The sequence below is a fragment of the Pelodiscus sinensis genome, chromosome 12 (genome assembly GCF_049634645.1).
Source record: "Pelodiscus sinensis isolate JC-2024 chromosome 12, ASM4963464v1, whole genome shotgun sequence".
NCBI lineage: Eukaryota > Metazoa > Chordata > Testudines > Trionychidae > Pelodiscus > Pelodiscus sinensis.
In genome coordinates this window covers 33,819,148-33,844,111 of record NC_134722.1, presented here as the reverse complement: position 1 = coordinate 33,844,111, position 24,964 = coordinate 33,819,148, and the positions used below count along the sequence as shown (strand labels likewise).

Below are 24,964 nucleotides of genomic sequence, written 5' to 3'. Positions count from 1 at the left end.
AGCAATAGCCTCGGTCCTACCAAACCACAGATGTTGCCGGAGTAGAGTCCTGAACCATAAAGGTTCAACCTGTAGAATATTTATATTACCTGCAATTAAATAAACATGCTGAAATTATTAAATTAATTACTCTAGTGAGCCAACTGATTTCTAACCCTATTTAAATGCTTATGCACTCTAAAAATAAGGACAGTTTTAAGAAGCACATTTTATTGCTGTATCCAATTTCAAAACAGCAAGATACTGAAGGGGGAATGAATCAAACAAACGAGAGAGACATCCTAGCTTCATTGAATTCAGTGATAAAACTTCTTCTGCTTTCCATCATTTTAATCATGAAGCTACTTCATCTCAATAATTACATGTTGAGAAAGACTTGCTAAGTTTCACTAAGAGGACTTCATATCCCAAATGCCCAATGTATGAACTTCTAATGAGTGCCATCTAAACTGAGGAAGGCCCTATGAAACTTGTAACAACTTTTTAAAAATAAAATAGCTCTTCCTTCTCACACTTACCTCCTCACAGGTGGGAACTTTATTCTCATTATCTCGGATTCTGTCCCACAATGGAGATTCAAGTTTCCATGCCATACTCTCCAAGATTTGCTCTTCAATATGATTAAGATGTTTTACCACTTCTCTACAAAGGCCGTCTTCTGCTCTAATAAAAATCTCTATTACCTGTAAAGAGAGTAAGTATGAAATCCACTTACTGCCATGTTAAACAAGGACATTGTGTGACCAGTACAATAAAGTGAGATCATCAAACCTTTCACGTATTTCCTTTTAAATGGGGTTGTATTAAATATGAACTATCACATTAATCCTAACAGGAAAAAAAAACAGGTGTAGTTCAAAGCTATAGTATGAGAGGGTTACTCACCTTGTGCAGTAACGGAGGTTATTTGAAATAGTTGTCCCTATGGATGTCCCACCTTAGGTGTCTGGGCGCTGCTGCATGCTTAGTCAGAGATTTTTGGCAGCTGTGCACTCCAATAGGTTGAGCACACGAAACAGATGGCACAGGCACACATGCAGTGCCACTATTACAGATGTGCAGTCAACCGTCCCCCTCAGTTCCTTCTCTGCCCCAGAAGGAGAAACCGAAACAGAAGGGAGGAAAGGTGGGTGATCAAGCACCCAAAGCGACAAACATCTGGAAGAGCCTCTGTTACCGCATAAGGTGAGTAACCCTCTCTTCTCCTTTGAAAAGTGTCACTGTGCATGCTCCCATTTAGATGACTATGAAACAGTGCCCATGTTTGGAGTCAGGTGCTTCAGTTAGCTAGTATCCTGCACAGCGGCTAGGACAGTGTGACCGGGACAGGTAACTGTCAAGAACATAGCGTCTTGTGAATGTGTGGGTGGAAGACCACCTTGCTGAACAACATATATCCATGGAATGCTGTGCAGATAAGCTGTAGAAACCTCCATGGCTCTCACTGAACGTGCTCTTAGATGCAACAGAGGAGCTTGGCCACAGGTGAAGCAAGCCAGTTTGATTCAGTTCGCTATCCACTTGAATAGTCTTTGGGTAGAAATTGTGATGCCCAATTATCTCTCTGTGGTAGAGATAAACATCCTGTTTGACTTGAGAATCTGTTAAGTTCTGTCCAAATAAAAGGCAATCGCCCTGTGGACATCTAGCATATGCAGTGCAGCCTCTTCGTTATTGGCGTGAAGCTTTGGGAAGAAGATAGGTAAGTTTATGGGCTCATTGCAGTGGAATGGAGTGGGAACATTTGTAAGGAAGTTGGGATGAGGACAGAGAACAACTTTGTCTTTATGGAATACTGTGATAGGAGGGTCTGCACTGAGCGCGCCAATTTCACTTACCCTCCTGGCGGATGTGACGGCCACCAGTAAGACCACCTTCATAGAGAGGTGGAGCATAGAGCTTGTTGCCATGGGCTAAAATGGTTTACAAGTGAGGGCCCAAATGACTAAATTGAGGTCCCAGGCTGGGACACAGATGGGTTGATAAGAACCATAATGGCTGCCAGGTTGGGCTGAATGAAAGGCCCAACTCCTTCAGTCCCAGAATGTATTGCAGAATGCCAGACAGAGGCCCGGTGGCTGCATCTAGGCCTTTCTATGCTGACCACAATGAGAATCTTCATCACTTGTAAAGATAAGAACTTCTAGTTGTTATTCTGCGACTGTTCAGTAAGATTTGTTTGACCTGATCAGTGAATATTGTTTCTTCTGAGGTGAGCCATTAAAGAAACCACACGCAGAAGTGAAGTGTCTGCAGGCATGAATGGTCTACTCTCCCATCATTCTGTGTCAGGTGATAAGGAAGCAGGGGGAGCCTCCATGGTCATCTCTTGGATATATGAAGTAGGTTACTGTACCATGTCTGCCTGGGCTATGCTGGAGTAGTGGCTGTGACTGATCTTATTTTGTTGACCACATGATTGAGGAGTGGAATCGGAAGGAAGGCATAGAGGAGTGGTGCATTGTCGGTATCAGCTGCTTGTTTCTCCTCGGTACCGGGGGCAGCACAGGTGCACATTGCAGCCTAGGTTTCTTTGGTACCGACAGTGCGTCTGAAGGAGCCAACTTTGTCCTCACCTTTGTTGGTACCGAGGTGGTGTCAGACAGTGCCGGTGGTGCCGACTATGACTTAGGCTTCTCTGGTGCCACCTTTGTGAGGTCATTGAACCCTCGGGAACTGCTGGTGCCAGACATTCCTGGAACCTCCTTGTCTGGTGCCCTAGATGAGGTCAGTGCAGGGAGTATTTTAGGTGTTTGCCCATTTTTTTGAAGCATGTTACCCTTACTTGAGGAGTGAGATCTCTTCCTGGACTGATTGGAGGAAGAGCCCCAAATGCCTGAGGGGACCACCTTCTCAGACATAGCCACTGACGAGGGCTGTCTAAGGGGGGTGGAATGCTCTGGGTCCAAGGATGGCCTCAGAGTGTTCTCCAGGAATATAAGCTTCAGTTGTAGCTCCCTGGCTGTCCACGTTCGGGCTGTTAACTGCCTGCAGTGCTGACACTGGCTGTGGCATGTGCCTGCCCCGGGCACTGGACACACTGCGAGTGCCCGTCGGAGACTGGGATTGAGAGCCTGCAAGACAGGCAATGTTTAAAGCCTGGGGAACCTAGCATCCCAGGGAGGAAAAAATATTGCCAAGGTGAAAATGGCCTTAAATTAAAATTAAACTAATGGAGATTGCCTATCTCCTAGAACTGGAAGGGACCTTTGAAAGGTCATCGAGTCCAGTCCCCTGCCTTCACAGCAGGACCAAGTACCATCCCTGACAAATTTTTGCCCCAAATCCCTAAATGGCCTCCACAAGGGTTGAATTCACAACCCTGGGTTTAGCAGGCCAATGCTCAAACCACTGAGCTATCCCTCCCCCCTTAACTACAAAAAAGATGATAATGTTCTTAAACCGCTTTAACTATTAACTATGAAAAAACAAAACACTATGCTAACTATACAAAAAACTAACAGAGAACCTCAGAATATTTTGAAGTAAAAACTGGAGAGCAACTGTGGTTCTGACCGATGCAGGCAACAGCAGAGAAGGAACTAGAGGGACAGTTGGCTGCACATGCATAGTGTCAGCACCACATGTGCCATCTGCTTTATGTGTGCAGCCTACTGGAGGGCACTGCTACCAAAAATTTATGACTACATGAGCATCAACGTCCAGACACCTAAGGTGGAGGACCCACAAGGACACTCCTCGAAGAAGTAGTAACTATCATACTAGATCACTAGCAATTAAACCTAGGTCAGTCGATCACTGCAATTGCAAGTTTTATCAGACCCAAGTTACAAGATTTGAAAATAACATTTTCAATAGGTCAAGAAGTGCAACAGAAAGGGCCCATTATCCTATGTAAATGTTATGGTCCATTACCCGTTATTTTTAACTAGACAATCTGGTCACCATCAATGGATCACACAGTTAACAATACAGGATTTCTTCACTTTGCAGTTTAAGAAAGAAAATCATTTGATTTTTCCAGTTTATATTTCTCCATAAAAAACCCCAATACCGCACGACTGCTTTCATAACTTAGGTTTTTAAATGATTGCCCATCCAATTGAGAAAAAAGTATCTTGCTTCAAGAAAAAGGACTTCTTAGGTGAGTACTGTAACTTCTCACTTAACACTGTTCTAGTTAGCATTGTTTCAGTGTTACATTGTTTCTCTATTAGAGCACAAACTTGTTTAAAATTGTGCAATTCTCCCTTATAACGTCCTTTGGGCAGCCTGCTTTGTCCACTATTGCAGTTTTTTTTTTTTGAAAAGTAGTGTATCTTTGTGGGGATTTGGAACTAGTGTGGGCTAGTAGCCCCCTATGTTCCCTAGGGTATGGGGCTAGGCAGCTGCAGTTCATCTGTCCCTCCTTTCCCCACCATGCTGCTACTGCGCTCTGCCTTGGAACTGCTCCCGTGAGCCTCCTGTTTGCTGTGCTGGGGGTGGGGAGAAGGTGCTGACGACAGGATGTCCCCCTCCCCTCTATACCCCACGTTCACAAACATGGTATCACAGCTACAGAGTCCTGCAGAAGGGCAGTGTACTTGAAGTGGGATCACTGTACTCAAAGGGGCAATGCAACTCTGTGTTTGCCTCTCTTTCTCTCTAACACCTGCCTCCCCACACACACAGTGTGTGCATCTGTCTGTTTCTCACACACATACACACACCCCACCCTCCCTTAGCACTGTGCAGCTGTGCATGCACCATCCAAAGGAGACAGTGGTGGACTCCAATGGAATAGTGTGGGTTCATCATGTTTAGTTTTCGTAGGGAAGTGTTTGCAGTCACTGCCATGCATCCAATGTTTCCTCCATCCTTCCTCAGTCTATGCTGCTTTGCAGAGTGTGAGGCTACATTAACATGTCAACCCCCAAGAGCTCAGTTAAGTGGTAGTTCATTATTTAGTAGCAAGACATTCCCTGGGAAATATTCCATCCTCTGACTCCATCACCTCAACCAAGCTTCACAATCATCATTGCTGTGTACAGTACTGAATTGTTTATAATTTATACTTATATGCATACACTGCCTTTTATTTGCTAAAAAAATCCCTGGAACCTACCCCTCCCCTTTACATTAATTCTTATAGAGAAATTGAATTTGCTTAACACCATTTCTCTTAAGGTAGTTTCAGGAACATAACTAAGTTGAGCGAGTTATAAAAATAACATTATCATGATTAGTAATCATCACGTCACATGACCAGAGCCATTTACCTTATAAAAGTGATAAACAGGTACATCAAAGATTTCAGTAATGTATGGGAAATTTCCAGGAGGTTTGTATGAAAAAGTAATTATCTCAAGGCAACATGCCAGGAGAGACCTGTGAAACACATCCTGCTCCAGTATTGCCTGCAATACAAAACATCTTTTAAAAAATGTCAGCCTAGCTTAGAAAAACATTTCTAGATTAAAGAAAAAGGCAATCTCTGAAAAAATTATATATGAAAGAGCTAGATTAAAAAAAACAAGTATAATATTTGTTTAAATTTATATACTCACGTGCATAACAACTCTACCTACAGAAGGATAAATTGCATTCTATTCTACCTTTCAATCATCACTGAAATTGTTGCCTAAATACTGGTTTCAATGCTAGTAGAAGTTTGCAGTGCTATTACAAATATCAAAATCTTAGCACTTGCAAACAGAACAAACTTAGGGTGTGTCTAGACTACAGGTTTTTTTTTTTTTTTAAGTGGCCTTTTCTCTAAAAAAACTTCCTGTGTCTAGACTGCTGTTGCGTTCTTTCATAATTAAATCGAAAGAATGCGGTGGTTTTTTCGACCGCGGTAAGCCTCATTTTACGAGGAAGAACACCTTTTTTCAAAAGTGCTCTTTCGAAAAAGGCGTTCTTGAATGCAAACAGGGCTTTTTCGAAAGAGAGCATCCAGACTGTCTGGGTGCTCTTTTTCAAAAAAGCAGCTTGCTTTTTCAAAAGAAGTGGTTGCAGTCTAGATGCTCTCTTTTGAAAGAGGCTTGTAGTCTAGACGTACCCTAATATAGAAATTACCAAGAGAATAACTTCACTATGAAGTTATCTCCCCCTGCATAATAGCGTTGTACTCATTTTGAATGGCTCAACAGTGTTTGTTATGCTGTGCAACTAATTCATTCTGAAAGAAGTTTAAAAATAAATTATCTGACTGATAACTGATTTTACTTACTGATAAATCAGTGTCTCCTAATCTTCTCATCTCCTGCTCAATGACAGACTCTAGTACTTTGTAGTAAAGAATCTCAGCAAGACGAAAATGCTTGCCAGTGTTATCTGCAAGAGGAAAAAGATATAATGAAAATTTATATTAACATGCTGTATATCTGATTTAAGTTCCATCTACTGCCACTGGGGTTTTTTATTAGTTTTTTACATAAAATGACTTGATTAAGACAGAGTAACACATTGTGACAATTATATAGCTTTCCATTGTGCGAGATCCCCAAATGCTTTATAATGGTAAGGAGGGCAGAAGATTAGAAGGAAAGTGAAAAACAGCTTTTACTACTGAAGCCTTACTGGGAAATTTTAGGAAGGCAAAATGCAACTGAAATAGGGGGCCTGAATTTGATCAGTACACTAGTGCCAACAATCTTGCGCTAATACAAACTTTTGGTGAATTTTTCTATGACTTCAGAATTGCCACAAGGTACAGATATTCCTTCAAATTTGTATTGGGATAAATAAACAGGAAACAGCTTTAATAATTGGTGGATCCAAAATGTTCCATATTGATAGAGCAAAATTGTTGGTTTCCCCTCTCCCAAATTTTGTCCTCCTGTTGTAGCTGAAAAGTTTCACAGGGAACCCTGACTTACAACATTCTGATTATTTTACACTTGCACTCTTTTGTGTGGTGTTGTGCTCCCAAGCTTCCAATGTATCTGCCAAAATTTTCAATATGATGAATAGCTTTTTCTCTTCTCTCAGATTCTTTTGGTATTAATTCTAAACATAGGCTCTAGGCTTACAAGGAGTAGGTTTTTTTTAATTGGTAAATGTCAAACATCAATTTCATACCATATGTACAAGCCATGAAAAAATATTTACTGACAATAGAAATTTACATATACACAAAGTAAGAAAAATACTGCTTGAGAATACAGAGTTTGATTTAAGAACATTTACTTGGTATATTTTGATATGTGATGTTGACAACTTGTCTTAATGATTATATGGCTATATGTACAGTTACGGTCACTAAATAATGTGTCTGACCATCTTCTGCCTTAATTTCCCATAGATATGAGACTTTAAACACATACAAATAGAAAAAAATGCTTGAATAAACAATGACATGTCTCAAAATTGTAATAAAAATAAAAAACAAAGTTGGCCAACCCTAATTCTTTCTAATAAATATTTCCTATTTCCTGACAATTTTCATAGGAGGGCTAAAATTTCTATGGGATTTTTACAGAAAACTAGTGGTCTGTCATCTGTTTCATCTCTAATTCTGAAGACTGCAGCATCTAAAAGCACTATGCCTCATGAAGCCACACTGGTGGCATTTCTTCAGTGTTGAAGAGAAAAATGGCACCTGCAGCATCTATTCCCCTCCCTTCCTGCCCCCAAATTCTTCCATCAAAGTACTTAGGACATCTTATATGGAGGTAAATTTTCAGTGTGGACCTAGGGGAAAACGAATGGTATAGTGATATTCCACAGAAAGCATATGTTGTTCAAAGTTTTCTGTACCAAAATGAAAATCTCAAACTATGAATTATTTTTAAAAAAGAGCAGTATTTCAAAGATATTTTTAATTCTTACATTTTAAAATAAAATGTCTCACCCTTGGAGAAATTACTGAATTCTCCCTCAGACTGTGTGCACTGACAGTATACGTCATACATTTCTTTCACTCTGTTTGCAATAGATTGAGAAGGATCCCTGGAACATGCCCTGGCAAAATAAATATTTTTTCAAAATGCTTTACCAACCAGCAAGTTAGAGCCCTATCTACTTTTTATGAATAAGTATTCATCATAGTGTTAAAGTCGTAAAACTGATGATGATCTCAGACTTCTCTTGTACCAACACCAATTGCCTGACTTTATGCCCTGTGATTAGACTGAGTTCACCAATTTAAAATCAGTGATTTAAGTCAGCAAACAAATCATTGATTTGATTTCAATAATTTGCACCTCTAGGTTTTCCATTTCTACTTTTTAGCTATTTTCTTAAACCAAAAGTGACTCATTAGTAACTATTAAATTATAATTTGCAACTATACATAGCCACTAAATTTGATATTTCTCTTTGCTAACCAGGTTGATACACTAATTATATCATATTTATTCACAATTAATTATTATATTAGAGAATAGTGCATGATGCATATTTGCTACCGGTTTTAAAACTGGTATGTGTCAGGCTCTATTTAGACTGAAACTGGAATTGAATTAAAACAAACATGAAACATTTTAAAATGACTTGTCACCTTAAATGTGCTAGATACATAAGAAAAAATAAGTATATAAATATGTCTTGCATTTTAAACCAATTTATTAAACAAAGAAGCATTATCCATAGGAAGTGAACTGTACTGATTATTTTGGTCACAATATGCTTAATTTTTAGAATTAATAAACTCATCCCCTCACATTTGATTTTTCTTCCTAGACTGGAAAAAGAAAATAAGCTTTCCTATTTTTTCTACTACTAGCTGGATTTCTTAACTTTGAACAATCTAGTTACTGAACTGAAATAAAGAAAATATTCTCCCTGTATCCTTAGGAAAAACTATTGCTGGTTTTACATGAAAAAACCTTTGGTTCTAGGTTCTTTGCCAGTTAGTTTGGTTCTTGGTGCTTCACCAGTTACAGCTAATTCCACCAGTTCTGTAGCTTGACTTTCTTTAAAATAATAATAGGGGAAAAACAGACTTGAAGATACAGGCAGTCCCCGGGTTACGTACAAGATAGGGACTGTAGGTTTGTTCTTAAGTTGAATCTGTATGTAAGTCGGAACTGGCGTCCAGATTCAGCCGCTGCTGAAACTGATCAGTTTCAACAGTGGCTGAATCTGGACGCCAGTTCTGACTTACATACAGATTCAACTTAAGAACCCCAGGCATCCCCAAGTCAGCTGCTGCTGAAACTGATCAGCGGCTGATTCCAGGAAGCCCGGGGCAGGGGCTTCCTGTAGTCAGCCACTGGTCATTTTCAGCAGCTGCTGACTAGGGGACACCTGGGGCAGAGCAGCTGGGGTGCTGCTGGGTTGGTCCAGTGGCACCCAGAGCGGCGCTACGGGACCAACCGGCAGCGCCCCAGCTGCTGTACCACAGGCGTCCGGAGCAAAGCGGCGGAACACGCGGGCAGCGGGACAGCCCAGACGCGCCGTGGCTATCCTGCTGCCCTCGGGCTCCGCGGCTTTGCTCTGCTCTGCTCCCCGTCCCCCAGGTCTGCAGACCGGGGGGGGGGGAGCAGAGTAGAGCAGAGCGGCGGAACGCGCGGCCAGCTGACAGCCCAGAAGCGTCTGGGCTGTCAGCTGGCCGTGTGCTCCGCTCTGCTTTCCCCCCCCCCCCATGGTTTGCAGACCAGGGGGAGGGGAAGCAGAGCGGAGCAGAGCGGCAGAACGCGCGGCCAGCTGACAGCCCAGACGCATCTGGGCTGTCAGCTGGCCGCGTGCTCCGCTCTGCTCCCCCCCCCTGCAGATCAGGGGGAGGGGAAGCAGAGCGGCAGAACGCGCGGCCAGCTGACAGCCCAGACGCATCTGGGCTGTCAGCTGGCCGCGTGCTCCGCTCTGCTCTCCCCCCCCCTGCAGATCAGGGGGAGGGGGAGCAGAGCGGAGCACAGCAGAGCGGCGGAACGCGCGGCCAGCTGACAGCCCAGACGCGTCTGGGCTGTCAGCTGGCTGCGCGTTCCGCCGCTCTGCTCTGCTCTGCTCCGCTCTGCTCCCCCTCCCCCGGGTCTGCAGACGGGGGGGGGAGGGAGCAGAGCGGAGCGCGCGGCCAGCTGACAGCCCAGACGCGTCTGGGCTGTCAGCTGGCCGCGCGTTCCGCCGCCGCTTTGCTTCCTCTCCCTGGTCTGCTCGAGACCAGGGAGAGGAAGTGCCCCGTTCGTAACTGCGGATCCGACATAAGTCGGATCCGCGTAACTCGGGGACTGCCTGTACTTTTGTTACTATTTTCTTGTTTGAAAGGGGTCTGATCCTGCAGTCCTTAGTCATATGACTAGTACTTATTCATGAAAATATTTCTATTGACTTCAAGGACAATGTGAATAAAACTACAGGACCAGGGTAAGGAAGTTATGACTGTTCTTCGAGAAGCGTGTCCCCGTGGGTGCTCCACTGTTGGTGACTACAAAGCAGTGCTCACTAGGATGGTGGAAATCGGACACTGCTCAGGAAAGTAATAGTTGTTGCCGTGGCACAGGCGGAATGTGCTCTCGGCAGAGTAATCAAGGGCTTATTATGAAGATCATGACAGTGGATGATACAGGACGCTACCAGTTTGGAGATGCAATTGGAGGACATGGGTATGCCCCTGGAATGTTTAGCAACTGAGACAAAAAGGTGTGCTGTTTGCTGAACACCTGCGTTCAGTCAATGCAGAATGCTAGAGCATAACGAATGTCCAACATATGAAGCAATGCATCCCTAGGGGACATATGCGGCTTTGGGAAAAAAATGGGCAGGACTATAGGCTCATTGATGTGGAATGAGGTAGTGACTTTAGGGAGAAAGGAAGGGTGGGGTCTTAAGAGTCACTCTGTCCTTGGCAAAAATGTCATGTAGGGTGGACCAGCCATTAATGGCCCATCTCACTGACCCTCCTTCCGGAGGTGATGGCTACCAAAAACAGCACCTTTTTTGTGAGGAATGAAAGTGCACATGTGGCCATAGGCTCGAAGGGGGATCTCAGCACTAGACTGAGGTCCCATGAGTGTGCACGTGTCATTGGGGGAGGGAAATAAAGGTTCTGGAGACCCCTTAAAAACCTTGTGGTAACAGGATGGGTAAAAACTGATGATGGAATGCAGCAATTGCTGCAAGGTGTACCCTGACCATAGAGACAGATAAACCCCCTTCCTAGCCTCTGTTTGTCAGAGGGTGGAGATGGATGGCAGGAGAGAGATTGCTTGAGCATAACCTGTTTGGTTCACTCCCTCTGGGGCACCTGGCATTGGCCACAGTTGGCAGACAGGATACTGGGCTGGGTGGACCTTTGGTCTGAGCCAGTATGGCCATTCTTATGTTCCTTATGGTGATATATGTAGTCTAGAATGCAAGGTAGTGGGGCATGCTGAGGATCAAGGTGGGTTTGTTGGCACCAGGATGTGAAGCGTCTCCATTTTTGAAGGTAAGTCTTTCTGGTAGATGGTCTCCTATTGTGAAGGAGAACTGACTTCACACTGCTAGAGCAGTGGGGTTCATCTCCTAGGAACCAGAGAGGAGCCAGGCATGGAGATGGAGCACGTAAGACTGGGGATGCAGTAGCATGCCATGGTGTTGTGACAGGAGATCTTGTCTGGAAAGCAGCAGATACGGTGGTTCGACTGACATGTATTGGAGGGACAGGAACCAGGTCTACTTGGACCATGACAGTGCTATCAGGATGACCAGAGATCTGTCTAGTCATATTTCGAGCAGGACTTTGGAGATGAATAGCACCGGAGGGAAGGCATAGTGTAGTGGCATGTCCCATAGGATGAGAAAGGCATCCTCCTTGGAATCGCAACCGAGACCTGCTCGGGAGCAGAACTGCGGGCACGTGGTGGTGTTGCTGGTATAATACCACCTGCGGAAGATAGAAGCTACCACCGATGGATGTAACTCCCACTCGTGGTCTGTGGGAAAATTGCCTCTGAGGGTGTCCGTCATTATGTTGTTGATGCCAGGCAAGCAGGATGCTCTCAGGATAACACCATGTTGGATACACCAGTTCTAAAGGTAAGTGGCCTCTGTACAGAGGGATCAGGAGCGTGTATCCCCCTGCCTGTTTATATAAAACACAGTGGTCGTACTGTCCGTGAGTATGCAAACTGTGAGATTGGTAATGAGTTGGGCAAAGGGCTTGCGCACATTCCTGACAGCCCTGAGTTCTAACAGATTCATGTGTAGAAGGGCTTTGTGCTGTGACCATTTTCCCTGCACAGTATGGTGACTCAGGTGTGCATCCCAGCCTATGAGTGAGGCATCCATGGTGATTTGCACAGAGAGTTCGGGTTGAAGGAAGGGGACCCCTGAGTGTAGATTGCAGGGGGATGTCCACCACCTGAGGGACTGGAGCATGTGACCAGAAATGGTATCTGACTTGTGGAGCGGGTGACGAGATGGCTTGTAAATCGAAATCAGCCAACGTTGCAGGGCACGAAAATGGAGACATGCAAACTGGACAACATATGTTGTGGCAGCCAGGAGGCCCAATATTTGGAGACAGGAATGAACAGTAGTGACTGGGTTCGTAGATACTGTGTTGATGAGATTGCGGACGGTATCAAACTGCTGTTCAGGTAAGCAGGCTTGAGCGGATATGGAATCGAGGTGAGCCCCTATGAACTCTATTTCTTGGAGTGGATTGGGCATAGATATCAGACGCTCCAGGTACCTGAAGAGGCATCTGGTCTTTAACATCATGTCTGTTGTCTCTGCGTACGACCAGCCTTTAATGAGACAGTAATCGAGGTATGGGAAAATGACGACTCCTCGTTGACGGAGATAGGCCGCCACTACTGCGAGGACCTCTGAAAAGACTCAAAGTGCCAAGGACAGGTCAAAGGGGATGATCATGTATTGATAATGGTCCTCCCCAAATGCAAAACGGAGAAAACGTCTGTGGGCTTGTAGTATGGAGATGTGGAAATAGACATCCTGGAGGTTGAGGGATGCAAACCAGTCCCCCCTGTTCAGTGCAAGGATGATTGAAGCCAGTGTGACCATCTTGAAGCGCTGTTTTCTCAGAAACTTTTTCAATTTGCGCAGATCTAGGATGGGCCTCCAACCTCCCGTGTGCTTCTGGGTCAGGAAGTAGGTTGAATAAAACCCTCTTCCCAGATAAGTAAGAGAGACCCTCTAAATCACTCCTATGTGTAGAAGTCGATTGAACTCTTGCCTGAGAAGAGAGAGGGGTCCCTTGTGAGAGGGACAGGAGAGGGGGAAGGAGAGGGAGAAGCGACGTGAATGGGCCAAAGTAGCCTGTGTGAACAATCTTGAGATCCCACTCTTCTGATGTTATTGCGTCCCAATAATGTAGAAAGGGACAATTTAGAGGGTCCTTATTCCTTATCAGGGAAGAGGGTTTTATTCAACCTACTTCCTGACCCAAATATAGGTTTCTGGCTTGTTGGCACTGGATGGTAGGGGAGGTCGGGCAGACCCCCAACAAAGACTTCAAATTTGCTGCTTAGGGGCCTGAGAACCCGAGGAACGTGACTGAGATGGAGGATTCCTCTGGGATCTCTGTCTGGGATGGTTATGGTCATAAGGTTTATTCTGGCGGCAGGTACAGAAGCTGTTCCTGTTCTTGTTGTAAGGGAAGTAGCGTCTGCAACGATATGGAGGGGTGCCCATGCCTAATGTGTGGAAGGTTGTTCGGGAGTCCTTACTGTTATGAAGGATCTCATCTGTATCTGCCACAAAAAGTTTTGACTTGGAGATCCTGTAAGGAGCCTAGACATAGGCTCCTTACATTGTTGACACTTCTTAAAAGGTGTCATGCTGAGGAGATAGCAGAAGCCACTTTACCAGCAGGCAGCTGAAGGCTATAATTAGCTCCCCACTGTTAACAGCTGATAAGCCAGAGCATGTTAGTTGTCCAGCTTCTCCTCCTTTTATCTTTCTCTCTCTCTCTCTCTCTCCTGCTGCCTGTCTCTGGTAAATAATAGATAGTAAGGGAAAAAGGGAGAGAAGCAGGGCAGCCGACTGAGGAGAACTTGGAACTGCCGCTTATGAAGCGGTCCAAATGGACCAAAAAGAAAAAAAATCTAAATCTTTTTTTTTAATGTCTATTTTATTGGAAGGAATAAAGAAAGGGTAAATTCTGAGGCAAAAATTGAAAGAAGCAAGTGCTATTCTAAGGGAATGTCTCTGAGGAGAGAGGATAGGCCATGAGTGAGGCAACTGTCAAACCGCCAATGGTGTGAGCCACCTCCTACACATGCGTGGCCTGACAGTCAACTTCTAGGGAAAAAGCTCTGAACTGTGGCTCTGGGGAAGAGCCACCACCAACAGTGGAGCATCCATGGGGACATCACCCAAAAAGGTACTAAGGATTTTCAGACTTCCCTCTGGGATTCCTATGCCCTCCTAGAGCTACCTGCAGCAGCGGTTACTTGACAATTACATGATTTTATCTGAAGAGCTTGGTGCATCTTGAAAATATTCCCCTCACCAAAATAGTTGGTCCAAAAAAATATATTCTCTCACCTATCTTGTCCAATATCCTAGGACCAACACAACAAACATGATTTACCAGTGACAACTGCAATACAATACATTTCTTTATATTTAAAACTGTACTGGTTGGCCAGAAAAATCACGCGATTACACTAACCTGAGTATTTGTTCCAGATTTTCACTGGGGGCATTTTTTAGTCCTGTCAGCATTGTATGAAGACGGCTCAAGCTGTATGTTGCTATGGAAACAGGGGTCACATTGGGGTTGCTCTCTTTAATATACTTGCGGCCTGTAAGAGGGGTTGTAATTCTAAGCGATTTAGTCTAAAAGACAAAAATTGAAAGATTGCATATCAGATTGTTATAAAATTGCACCATATATGCAAGAAATGCTAGGTAACAGCATGAGAAAAGGAGAACTAACATTTCATATGTCAGAAGAGTTTTCTTACACTGAGAATTTCACTATGCATTAAATTCACTTCCAAGCAATAATTTCTCAAGTACTCCTAGCTAAGGCCTTTTATTTCAAACAGAAGATCCCATGGGTTGCTTTCAAAGTGAGTAAGGTGAATAAGAAATATGGTTTCTCCTATGGAGCTTAAGTAGTCGGCAAGACTCCAACCACACTTCAGACATCAAACGTACTTCTGTGTGTATTTCTCCACTTGATGCAGGGTGGTCAGTTAAATTTCTTCTTATACTTTGAACATGCTCTATTTAATAAAAGCTAATACATTTTTTGCCTACATGCTCACTAGTATTTTAGGTCAGGTTGGCTGGACATCAGCCATCCGAAGAAGTGAAGTGTGTACCAAAACAAAATACAGAAACAAATTTAGGCTCTAAAGCTCTTTGCATGACTTTTCTACTCATGAACATCCTAACCTTATTTTGCCTTTGGTAAATAATTTTTGAAGAGGATAATTTCATTATTATAGTTCTTAGGAGCCCTAGTCATACATTATCTCCCCACTGTGCTATGCACTGTACAAATATAGAACAAAATTCAGTCCCAGCTCCAAAGAGTGATCAAATTGATCCATGGTACTCAGCTTCATTACAGATTAGAAAAAAAAAACAGTTAAAATAAGCCACTTCCCAATGACTTTTCCTCCTCTACTATCTCTGATGCTCTTCTGCCTTCTCCCTTTTATGTCTCCCTGGCCTATATTCCCATCTTCACTTGCCAAAATGACAGACAAATATTCTGATCAGCACTCATCCACAGCATATTTGAAGACCACACACAAAACGAAAACCCCTGATCACCTACATTTTTGCAACAGTTGTTCTACGAGATGTGCTGCTCATGTCCATTTCATTCTAGGTGCATGTGCGCCCACGTGCACAGTCATCAGAGATTTTTGCCTTAGTTGTATTTGTAGGGTCAGCTGTGGTGCCTTGAGTGCGGCACTCATGCACTGGTATATTAGTTGGCATCAGTATTACACCTTCTCTAATCCTTCCTGCTGCAACTCCAACAGAGGGGCAGGAGGATGAGTAATGAAATGGACATGAGCAGCACATCTTAAACACTTACAAAAAGGCGGGTAGCTGTCTTTTCTTCTTCCAGTGCTTGCTCACGTTGATTTCATTCTAGGTGACTTACAAGCAGTATTCTCGGATATGGGCTCAGAATTCATGATCTTGCAGATCGCAGCACTGCTCTACCAAAGTTATCACATCCTCTCAGGCCTCCTGGGAAAGCGCATAATGGCATGTGAACATATGGACAGATGACTAGGTGGCCACCCTAAAGATGTCCTGGATAGGCACTTGGGCTAGGAAAGCTGCCAAAAAGGCCTGCATAGACTGTTATAATCACTGGAGCACCTTCTTCTTCATCGCAGCAGCAGCAAATACACCCACGGAGCCAAGAAATTATTTGAATAGACTTTAGGAATGTGAAAATGTGTTTATTTCGGGAAACGTGTAACTGCTGATTTACTGCGCCCCCCCCCCCCCCCCCCGCCCGTCCCCACATTGCTGAAAAGACAGGTTCCTCTGAGCACTGTCTCCCACCTGCACAGAGGCAACCGTGTGTGGGGTGGGAGCGGGGGCTGTGCATAACCATGAAGGTTAATCGATGAGCCAAGGCTCATCGATTAAAGATGTATACTATCACACACCTAAAAGACACTGGATGATCTTTCATTCTGTCGGCCACTATGACGAATTACAGAATGGCTTGGCCCTTTCAATGTGAAAGGACAATGCTTTCCTGACTTCTACGGAACGCAACCTATGTTCCTCCTTCAAGTTATGTGGCTCTGGAGAAAAGACCATCAAATAAATGCCCTGGCCTGTTTGAAATGGAGACCACCTTGGGCAGGAAAGCTGGGTGTGGCTGCAGGAAGCCAGAGGCTTGTACAGCGGTCCCATGAGCCATGACAGCACAACATTTAGGACCCATAGAGGGACAGGATCCCTGAATGTGGCAAGAGACACTTGAGTCCCTGGAGAAATTTGGCAGTCATGTCCTGGATGAAAACCAACCTAGAATGGTGGACAGAAGGCTGAAATAGCAGCTAAGTGAACCCTGATAGATGAAAGAGATAGGCCTTAGAGTTTAAGATATAGAAGGTAGCCCAGGATGAACTACAGTGAGGCCTGCTTGGGTTGAATGCCTTTATCCAAGGTCCAAGAAGTAAACTACTTACTACTTCCATTTGGCCAGATAAGTTGCTGTGGTGGATGCAGGGCTTTTTGCTGCTGAACAGGACCTATTGGACACTAACTAATCATTTCCACTTCTCCACATTTAGTCATGCAGCAGGCAAGCTGTCAGGGTCCCTAAAGAGAGATGGGGAAGGAGGAGGAGAGGAAGGTTTGGCCATGAACTGCAGGCTGTAACCTGAAAATATTACGTTGAACTCAACAGTCCAAAGTCAGTGATGACCAGGCCAACCAGAAGGGTTGCAGGCAGTTGAAAAGAGGAAAAGGGAGGAGCCTGGGCTATGACTTAGGCGCCATTCTTGAGTGCACCCTCAAAATGCCTGCCTCTGGCCTCCTTGATTCCTGGAAGGGCCAGGCTGAGCAAGCAAATGGGAAGACGATGGGTGTCACCGCTTACACTACTTTTTCCTCTATCCTTTGTCCTGTAGGTGCTCAGTTGGGGAATCCCCCAGGTCTTACACTGTGGAGGCAGAGGAAGTGGAGGATGGAACAGCTTTCTGTCCTGCTGAAGTGTATGAAGACCCAAGGAGCAGAAGGAGGTATGAGAGTCTTTAAGACCATGGAGCCTTGTGTGAAGATTTCCACCCCTCAAACAAAGTCCTCAATGGTAGCCTGCAGAACCTGGGAAAAACCTGAGGACTGCAACCAGGAGATGCACCCAGGACCACTGTGAGGCAACCACCTTAGCGACTAAATCCATAGTGTCCCAGGCAGTATGGAGGGCCCCCTAACCTCCATTGTACCTTTTTCCACTAACACAGCAGACTCTTGGGCTTGGTCCTATGGGAGGGCCTCCTTGAACTTGCTAAGGGACTCCCACAGATTAAAAGTGTACCTACCACACAGTGCCTGGTATTTAGAGACCTGATATTGCAGGCTGGCTGTTGAATACATTTTCCTGCCAAACAAGTCCCCTTCTCCTAGCATCTTTATTTTTTGACTTGGCCCAGCTTGTTGCTTTCATTAATAGTAGACATAACCACTTGGAGGCTGTGTACACAAATATTTGAACCCTTTCACAGGAATGTAGTACTTATTTCCTGCCTTCTTAAAAGTAAGTGCAAGGAGCAGACCGATTGGGTGGGGCTGATTAATCACTTGTGAAGCTGTGCTGCTACGCAGCTTAGAGGGAACACTGCTAACAAGTGGTTCCCAGGGAAATGGAGACTAGTGCTGAGATAAGGAGAAATCCCGTCCTGGTGAGGACCAACACCTGGGAGACTACCTAGCCAAATATCAGAGGGGTAGCCGTGTTAGTCTGAATCTGCAAAAGCGACGAGGAGTCCTGTGGCACCTTATAGACTAACTGAAGTGTAGGAGCATAAGCTTTCGTGGGCAAAGACCCACTTCGTCAGATGCATCTGACGAAGTGGGTCTTTGCCCACGAAAGCTTATGCTCCTACACTTCAGTTAGTCTATAAGGTGCCACAGGACTCCTCGTCGCTTTTACCTAGCCAAAAGTGACCTGATCCTCGATGAACTTTGGCAGGTTACAGAGACAGGCACCTCAACTCCAGTGACCCATGCCTTCTAGTGGGAAAGCAAGGTGTCAGGAACCTGGGAGTTCCAACCAGAGAGAGGTGCTGGGGTCCTAGGTCATAGAGATGGAGATCTATACCTGTAGTCTAGAGATCAAGGATGCGCCACTTCCCCACATAATAAACTTTTCAGTTAGTCACTGTTTTTAAATATGTATTGTAACAAAGCCATTTAAAAGACTATCCAGCTCCCCCCTCAAACTCTCATACCTGTCTGAGGATTGCACAGTATCAAATAGCACTGCCTGTTCTGTAAAGTCAGCTGTGATGCTCATATATGCCCTGTGAAATAGATGACAAGTACAAGACAATATGCATCCATATACAGCTACTGAGGATGAGAATTAGAAGGCCTACTACATCTATTTCTATTGGGAAGATGCACACTGACATCAATGATTTCAGAGTACAAGCCTTCTGTCTGCATCGTCCATCTCTCTGCATTGTCCATCTCTCATTACACTAGAAATAAGAAAGCTGAATGACAGGTAGTGCAAATGGAGACAAGAATAGACATTGACTGAACAGTCTGATGTTTGGGGATCACTTCTGCAAACACCTGAAGTTTGAAAGGAATCATATACAATTCATTCAGCCCTGCTTAGCATACTCCCACTTGGAAATAAAAACACACCATAGTTGAGGTCTAACAAGGAAACAGCTCAACTACAGAGGAGCAGATAGATTGTTAAGCCAATGGTGTTTTTGTTTTGTTTTTAACAAACATTTATTTTCCTATCAGTGGTCTTCATTAATGAAACAAGATTTCCTTTCAGCTCTTTAAACAATTTCTTCTATAGTTACCAGCCAACTCTCATGAGCATTTCAGTTCAATAACCTCAGAACAATCCCTTGTGTAAATTGAGTATTAGTATACTCTTCGGATGAGCACGTAATTCTTTTTTTTTTTTTTAAAGTAAAATAATATATACCCAATTTTCTTTCTAGGACTGAATCACTTCAGAATGTTTTCTCATTGTAAAGCACACTCTCCTTTTGCACTTCAGTCATCAATAAGCCTTCACTTATTCTACTTCCAGTTGGAAACTCCTTTTATTAGTCCTTTTACCAAGGCTCCTGACCACTTGACTTTTATTATTCTCAGATAATTTTTTACTGTTACTGACAAGGATTTTAAAATTAACTAACCCAGGGGGAGGGGGAGAGAGAACAGGACTGTGCCCCTTGCTCGCTAAGTTTGTCAACTCCCTTCACGGCTGGGAAGGGTCCGGGGCTCTTCCTCCTGACCTCCCGCACTGCCAGGGAGGGTCTGAGGCTGCCCCAGCCCTGGCTCTTCCTCCCTACTCCCAGCTGCTGGGGAGGGCCTGGCCCGGGGGCTGCCCAGGCCAGACTTGGCTCTTTCTCCCCCACTTCCCAACTATTGGGAGGGGTCAAGCCAAGGCTGCACCGGGGCTGGCTCTTCCCCTGGCCATCGAGAGGGGCCAGGCCCAAACCACACCAGGCCTGGCTTTCCCCTCCGACTGCCAGAAGGGGAGGGGAGGGCCAGGCTGCAGGCAGGCTCAGCCTTCCACATGAGCCCTGGGACAGGACAGGCTAGGCTAGGAATGGGCGGGGCTTGTTCCTGTGGACGCAGAGTGATGTACTGTCACTGTCGTCCCACAGGATTTTTTTTAATCTATATAGAGAGAGATTTGTGAGTATGTATTTTATTTTAACAGACACACTCACAGAGAGTTGATTCCTGAAAGTTTATATTTAGGTAAGGTAAATTAAGATTGTTTTACACAAAGATTTATTAGTGGGAAGCTTTTGAAAAGTCTCTACATCCTTACAGTATCAGTAAAAGAAGAACTATCAGTGAGAGTAAAAATACTGTCAGGATAAAAGCTGATATAGTTGGCAACCCTGATACTGCCTGCTGAATAAAGAAAAAGGTAAACCAAAAATACTTATTAATGTATAAATCAGTTATTGTAATAACTGTGCTGTCTGCACAGGTAAATCAAACAGATCAAAACAAAAAATGGTAGTTATTAAGCAGCTGCATCTTTCTTTGATGCAGCCTTACTCAAACCATCCACTAGAAGAAACATAAAAACAGCCATAATGTAAGCTAGACCACATCATACTCACTTTGTCAAAGTGCTGCTGTAGGTTATACTTCACTTGCACTCTTTCAGCTGTTTCCATCCCTGAAGCTGTGTTTAGGCACCTTCTCAGAGTTCCAATTTCCTCATCTGCATCCTCCCCTAGAAATATCCGCTCATCCAGGTTTCCAACTGACAAAACATACTCTTCATAGGCTTTGTTGATGGCTTTGCTACAGCAGAAAATAAAAGTATCAAGTACTAAAAACTAGAGATGTAAAATCCAAGTTAATCAATTAACTGGTTAAACCTCAGACATAACCAGTTAACCAATTAAATGGGATCCCACTCCTGCCCCCTCCCCACTCTGTCTAGGTTGTTGCTGCCAGTCCCCCCGTGCGAGGAGATTAGCAGCAGGAGCCAGCAGTTGAGCATATGCGGGCCAGTTTCTGCTCCCAGCCCCCTCGCGTAAGAGTGGGGGCAGCTCCTGATCCCCTGAGAACCTAGAGCAATGCTCCTCCTGTGGAAGGCCATTGGCAGGGGGTGCACCTGAGCATCAGTTAACTGGTACCTGGTAAGCATTACTTATTACTTACTTTTTCTACACATTTATCTGGTACTTGTGGGAGCTGGAAATTTACTTAAGATTTTTTAAATCCTAATTTAAAACTTGTGATACTACGGATCATGACATAAACCTCAAGTATAACAGCAGCAAAAGTACATACCTATGTTTCCTAGTCAGTTTGACAAGAGGATATGTCACTTAGTAAAAGCCACAGGAGTAACAGAAAGCAGAATTAGATTTATCTTAGCTTCTCCAGCTTTCCAGATTTGCCTGGAAGTTCCTCCTAACATCAATCAGGAAGTGATTCTGGGTTTGAAGGCACATTTGTCACTAATAAATCATTTTCAAAAGTCCTACAGGATGTTATATAAGTTTAAAGCATGTTTTCCACCCAAATAAAAAAGGTTGTTAACTAAAATTGTAGATACATATAATTTTAGGATAACAATATGAATTTGCAGAAGTATAAGCACCAAATAAGAATAAAAAAATAAATTGGAAGTGGGCAATATGAAAACTATGTAAGCGAATAGTTTTTAGGATCAAGAGTATATTAAATTAGTAATAAGATGTCGCTCGTGAAAAAACAAAATGAGGAGAACCTCTCACTGCCAGTACAATGAGAAGGCAAAACAATCTCTAAGCTACTAACAAATTGTATGTAACAGACTGGCTAGTAGTATCAGAGGGGTAGCCGAGTTAGTCTGGATCTGCTAAAGCGACAAGGAGTCCTGTGGCACCATATAGACTAACTGATGTATTGGAGCATACGCTTGATGCATCTGACGAAGTGGGTCTTTGCCGACGAAAGCTTATGCTCCAATACATCTGTTAGTCTATAAGGTGCCACAGGACTCCTTGTTGCTTTTGCAGACTGGCTAATGATTCCTTTAGTGTAAGGAAAAGCTTGATATTGAAGAGCTTGCATACCCAGACCTATGACACCTCATCTTGTGGACTCCGATAAATGATACAGAGGCATGGCTAGAGTGCTGCAGCACTCCAATGATTCCCAAACGCCACAGAAGTCCCCAGAGGGCTCACTGCAGCTGAGCAGAATAGAATAACCTGAATTGCTCTAAATTGTGCTGGGACATAATCCATGCCTACAGATGGGGAAAAACACCTTAATCCTGAACTCTTCTACTTTCCTGCTATAATTAGATCAAATGCAGATGATGTGACTGTGTGTGTTCACTTCAGAGAAGTACCTGAGTATCTTGGTCTCCCACTCTCTGAAAAGGGGATGTTAGTTCGCACAGATATGTATGCTGCAAGATGGGCTGCATTTCCAAAAACTCCTGCCTTTCTAAATGAGGCACCAGTTAAACACTCCCCCCCACCCTTCACATTAAAGAAACCTTTGACTTTTTCATGAAAAGAGGCAAACCTTTTTAATACACCAAGAAAACAGAACTACAGGAGCACTCTTTTTTTGGCTTTGTCTTCTCTAAAAAGCATTCTTAAGTTAGCTAATGTGAGGTAAAATCCCAGTGAAGACAGGAAAGTTTGTAATTTTCACACAAGTTAGGAGGTTGAGTTAAAGACAATAAGGGAGTCTCATCTTTAAAACAATATATAATTCGTGTGAAAAACTACAAAGTTCCTTGTCTTCACTAGGGTTTACCTCACATTAACTCAAGAACAACAATTATTTTGTAGTGAAGACAAGGCCTGCAATATTCTGGTGTAAAAAAGACTGTTACCTGTTCCATATCTGGTATTCTTTGAGATATGTTGCTTATGTCCATTCAACGCAGGCGTGTGTGCCTGTTTCCTTGCAAAGCTCCGGGGATTGGCCTCCCCCCTGCCTGTTGATATAGTACATGGTGGCAGTATTGTCAGTGAGGATGCACACCACCTTGCCTTCATGGTGAGGAAGAAACACTTCTGATTGCCCTTAGCACCTTTATGTTTATATAGAGTGACCTCTCTTCATGGACCACTCCCCTTGGGTCCCAAGGGAACCTATGTGAATCCCGCAGCTGCAGTCTGAAGCACTGGCTACCAGCTCCCTCAAGTGTGGTTGCTGGTGGAAAGGGATTCCAGATATGGCATGCTTTTTCAGGGTCCATCACTCTAGGGTCCACAGGTCGTGTTGCAGGATCATCACCACTCTTTCCGGTGGGTGTCTCTGGCCAGCATATACACAGATGCTAGCCACAACTAGATAGGTCTCATTCTGAGTATGACAAGGGGCACTACATATGTACAGGCCAACTGCCCCAAAATCTGCAGACATACCTTCGCTGGGGTCATAGATCTGTGAGTGAATTGTCGCAGAAGGGTCGATAGGGCCGCAAATCTCTCTTGCGGGAGCAATGCCTTGGCTTGAATGGAATCCAGGAAAGCACCAATAAATTCTATCCTTTGCGTTGGCACTAACAACGACTTCTGTTGATTTATCAGGAGGCCAAGACAGCAGCACATGTCCAGAAGGAGATCCATGTTGTGTTGGACCTTGGCCATGAGGGACCTTTGAAGAGCCAGTTGTCTAGGTAAGGGTACACCTGCAGATGCTGGCACCTCAGGTATGCCACCACCACCAACATGCACTCAGGGAAAACCCTGGAGGCCATTAACAGACTGAAGGGCAGGATAGCAAATTGGTAGTATTTTGTGCCCACCATGAACCTCAGGAAGCTTTTGTGACCCTCAAAGATTGTGATATGAGTCCTTGAGATCAAGGGCTGCATAGCAGCACTGGGGATCTAGGTCAGGGATGATGGAGGCTAGAGACCATGCAGAACGTGAGGCAGATCAAGTACATGTTGAGGACATGCAAGTCCAGTACAGGTCATAGACCCACATTGGGAATCAGGAAATAGTGGGAATAGAATCCTTTGTTCTTGAAACTCTGCGGTATCTGCTCCACCACTCCCACCTGGAACAACTGGGATAACTTGTTTGAGGAGGTGCTTGTGAGAAGGGTCCCTGAAGAGGGACAGGGAAGGTGGGTGAGAAGGCGGTGCAGAGTAAAGCTGGAGGGTGTAGCCATGTTGGATGGTGGCCAGGACTCAGCGGTCCAAGGTAATGCCCCTCCAGGCTTGGAGGAAAGGGTGGAGTCTGGAGGAAAAGAGGCAGGGAGGATCCAGAGAGTCCAACATGCCATCCTTGGGCACATCCTCAAAAGGTGCTCTTGGCCTTGGGCTGGCTAGTCAACAGCTGGCCAGAGAGAGGATGGAGGCCCTGCTTTCTCTTGAAGGGCTTTGGCCAAGAATGGGATGTATCCCTGCCAAGGACAATGGCTCTTTGACTGATAGGTGTGAGGCTTAAACTTTTCCCCCCTCACTCCCAGGATCTTTAAAGTAATGTGGGAGTCCTTAAGCCCATGCACCCTATTATTTGTCTGACCTGAAAACAGGGCACCCGTATCAAAGGGGAGGTCCTGGATGGAGTTCTGTGCCTCCAGAGAAATGCCCAAAAGGAAGAGCTGAACCACCTATCGTATGGAGATGGCCAATGCCATGGGGCAAGCTGCTGAGTTTGCTGCATCAGAAGCCGCTTGCCGCTCTGCTATAGCCACAGAAGTGCCTTCCTCCATCAGGGCCTTGAACTCTTTACACGGGCCCTCCGGAAGGGAGGTCTCGAACTTGGCCAATACCTGCTACATGTTCACCTTGTAGCAGGCAAACAAAGCCTGGTGGTTCACTACTCTGAGTTGGAAACTGGCTGAAATATAAAGCTTTCTACCAACAAGTCTAACTGTTTGGAGTCTTGAATCTTGGAGGTGGGGGGTGGGCTGGCTTTGGTGCTCCCATTGGTTTATGGATTCCACCACTCGGGAA

The 24,964-nt window shown here is 44.5% G+C and overlaps 1 protein-coding gene and 1 long non-coding RNA gene across 6 annotated transcripts in view; one reads left to right on the top strand and one right to left on the bottom strand.

Annotated features, from left to right (window-relative positions):
- Nucleotides 1-24,964, bottom strand: part of RBL2 (RB transcriptional corepressor like 2) — a 70,614-nt gene that overhangs the window by 12,483 nt on the left and 33,167 nt on the right. For both annotated transcript variants that reach the window (XM_075940272.1, XM_075940273.1), the window contains 6 exons: nt 20,655-20,841; nt 14,501-14,667; nt 7,796-7,905; nt 6,173-6,276; nt 5,220-5,357; nt 519-683 (listed from right to left, as the gene is read on the bottom strand). In XM_075940272.1, the coding sequence (XP_075796387.1) occupies nt 519-683; nt 5,220-5,357; nt 6,173-6,276; nt 7,796-7,905; nt 14,501-14,667; nt 20,655-20,841 (871 nt within the window). The remainder of the gene's footprint in view (nt 1-518; nt 684-5,219; nt 5,358-6,172; nt 6,277-7,795; nt 7,906-14,500; nt 14,668-20,654; nt 20,842-24,964) is intronic.
- Nucleotides 679-24,964, top strand: LOC142831084 (uncharacterized). Of its 4 annotated transcripts, XR_012906736.1 has the most exons (5): nt 679-2,342; nt 17,451-17,561; nt 20,984-21,182; nt 23,586-23,674; nt 24,541-24,964. It is a non-coding gene; the product is annotated as an uncharacterized LOC142831084 (long non-coding RNA). The 4 variants fall into 4 exon arrangements; XR_012906737.1 differs by lacking the exon at nt 20,984-21,182; XR_012906734.1 differs by lacking the exon at nt 679-2,342 and having other exon boundaries at nt 17,128-17,561.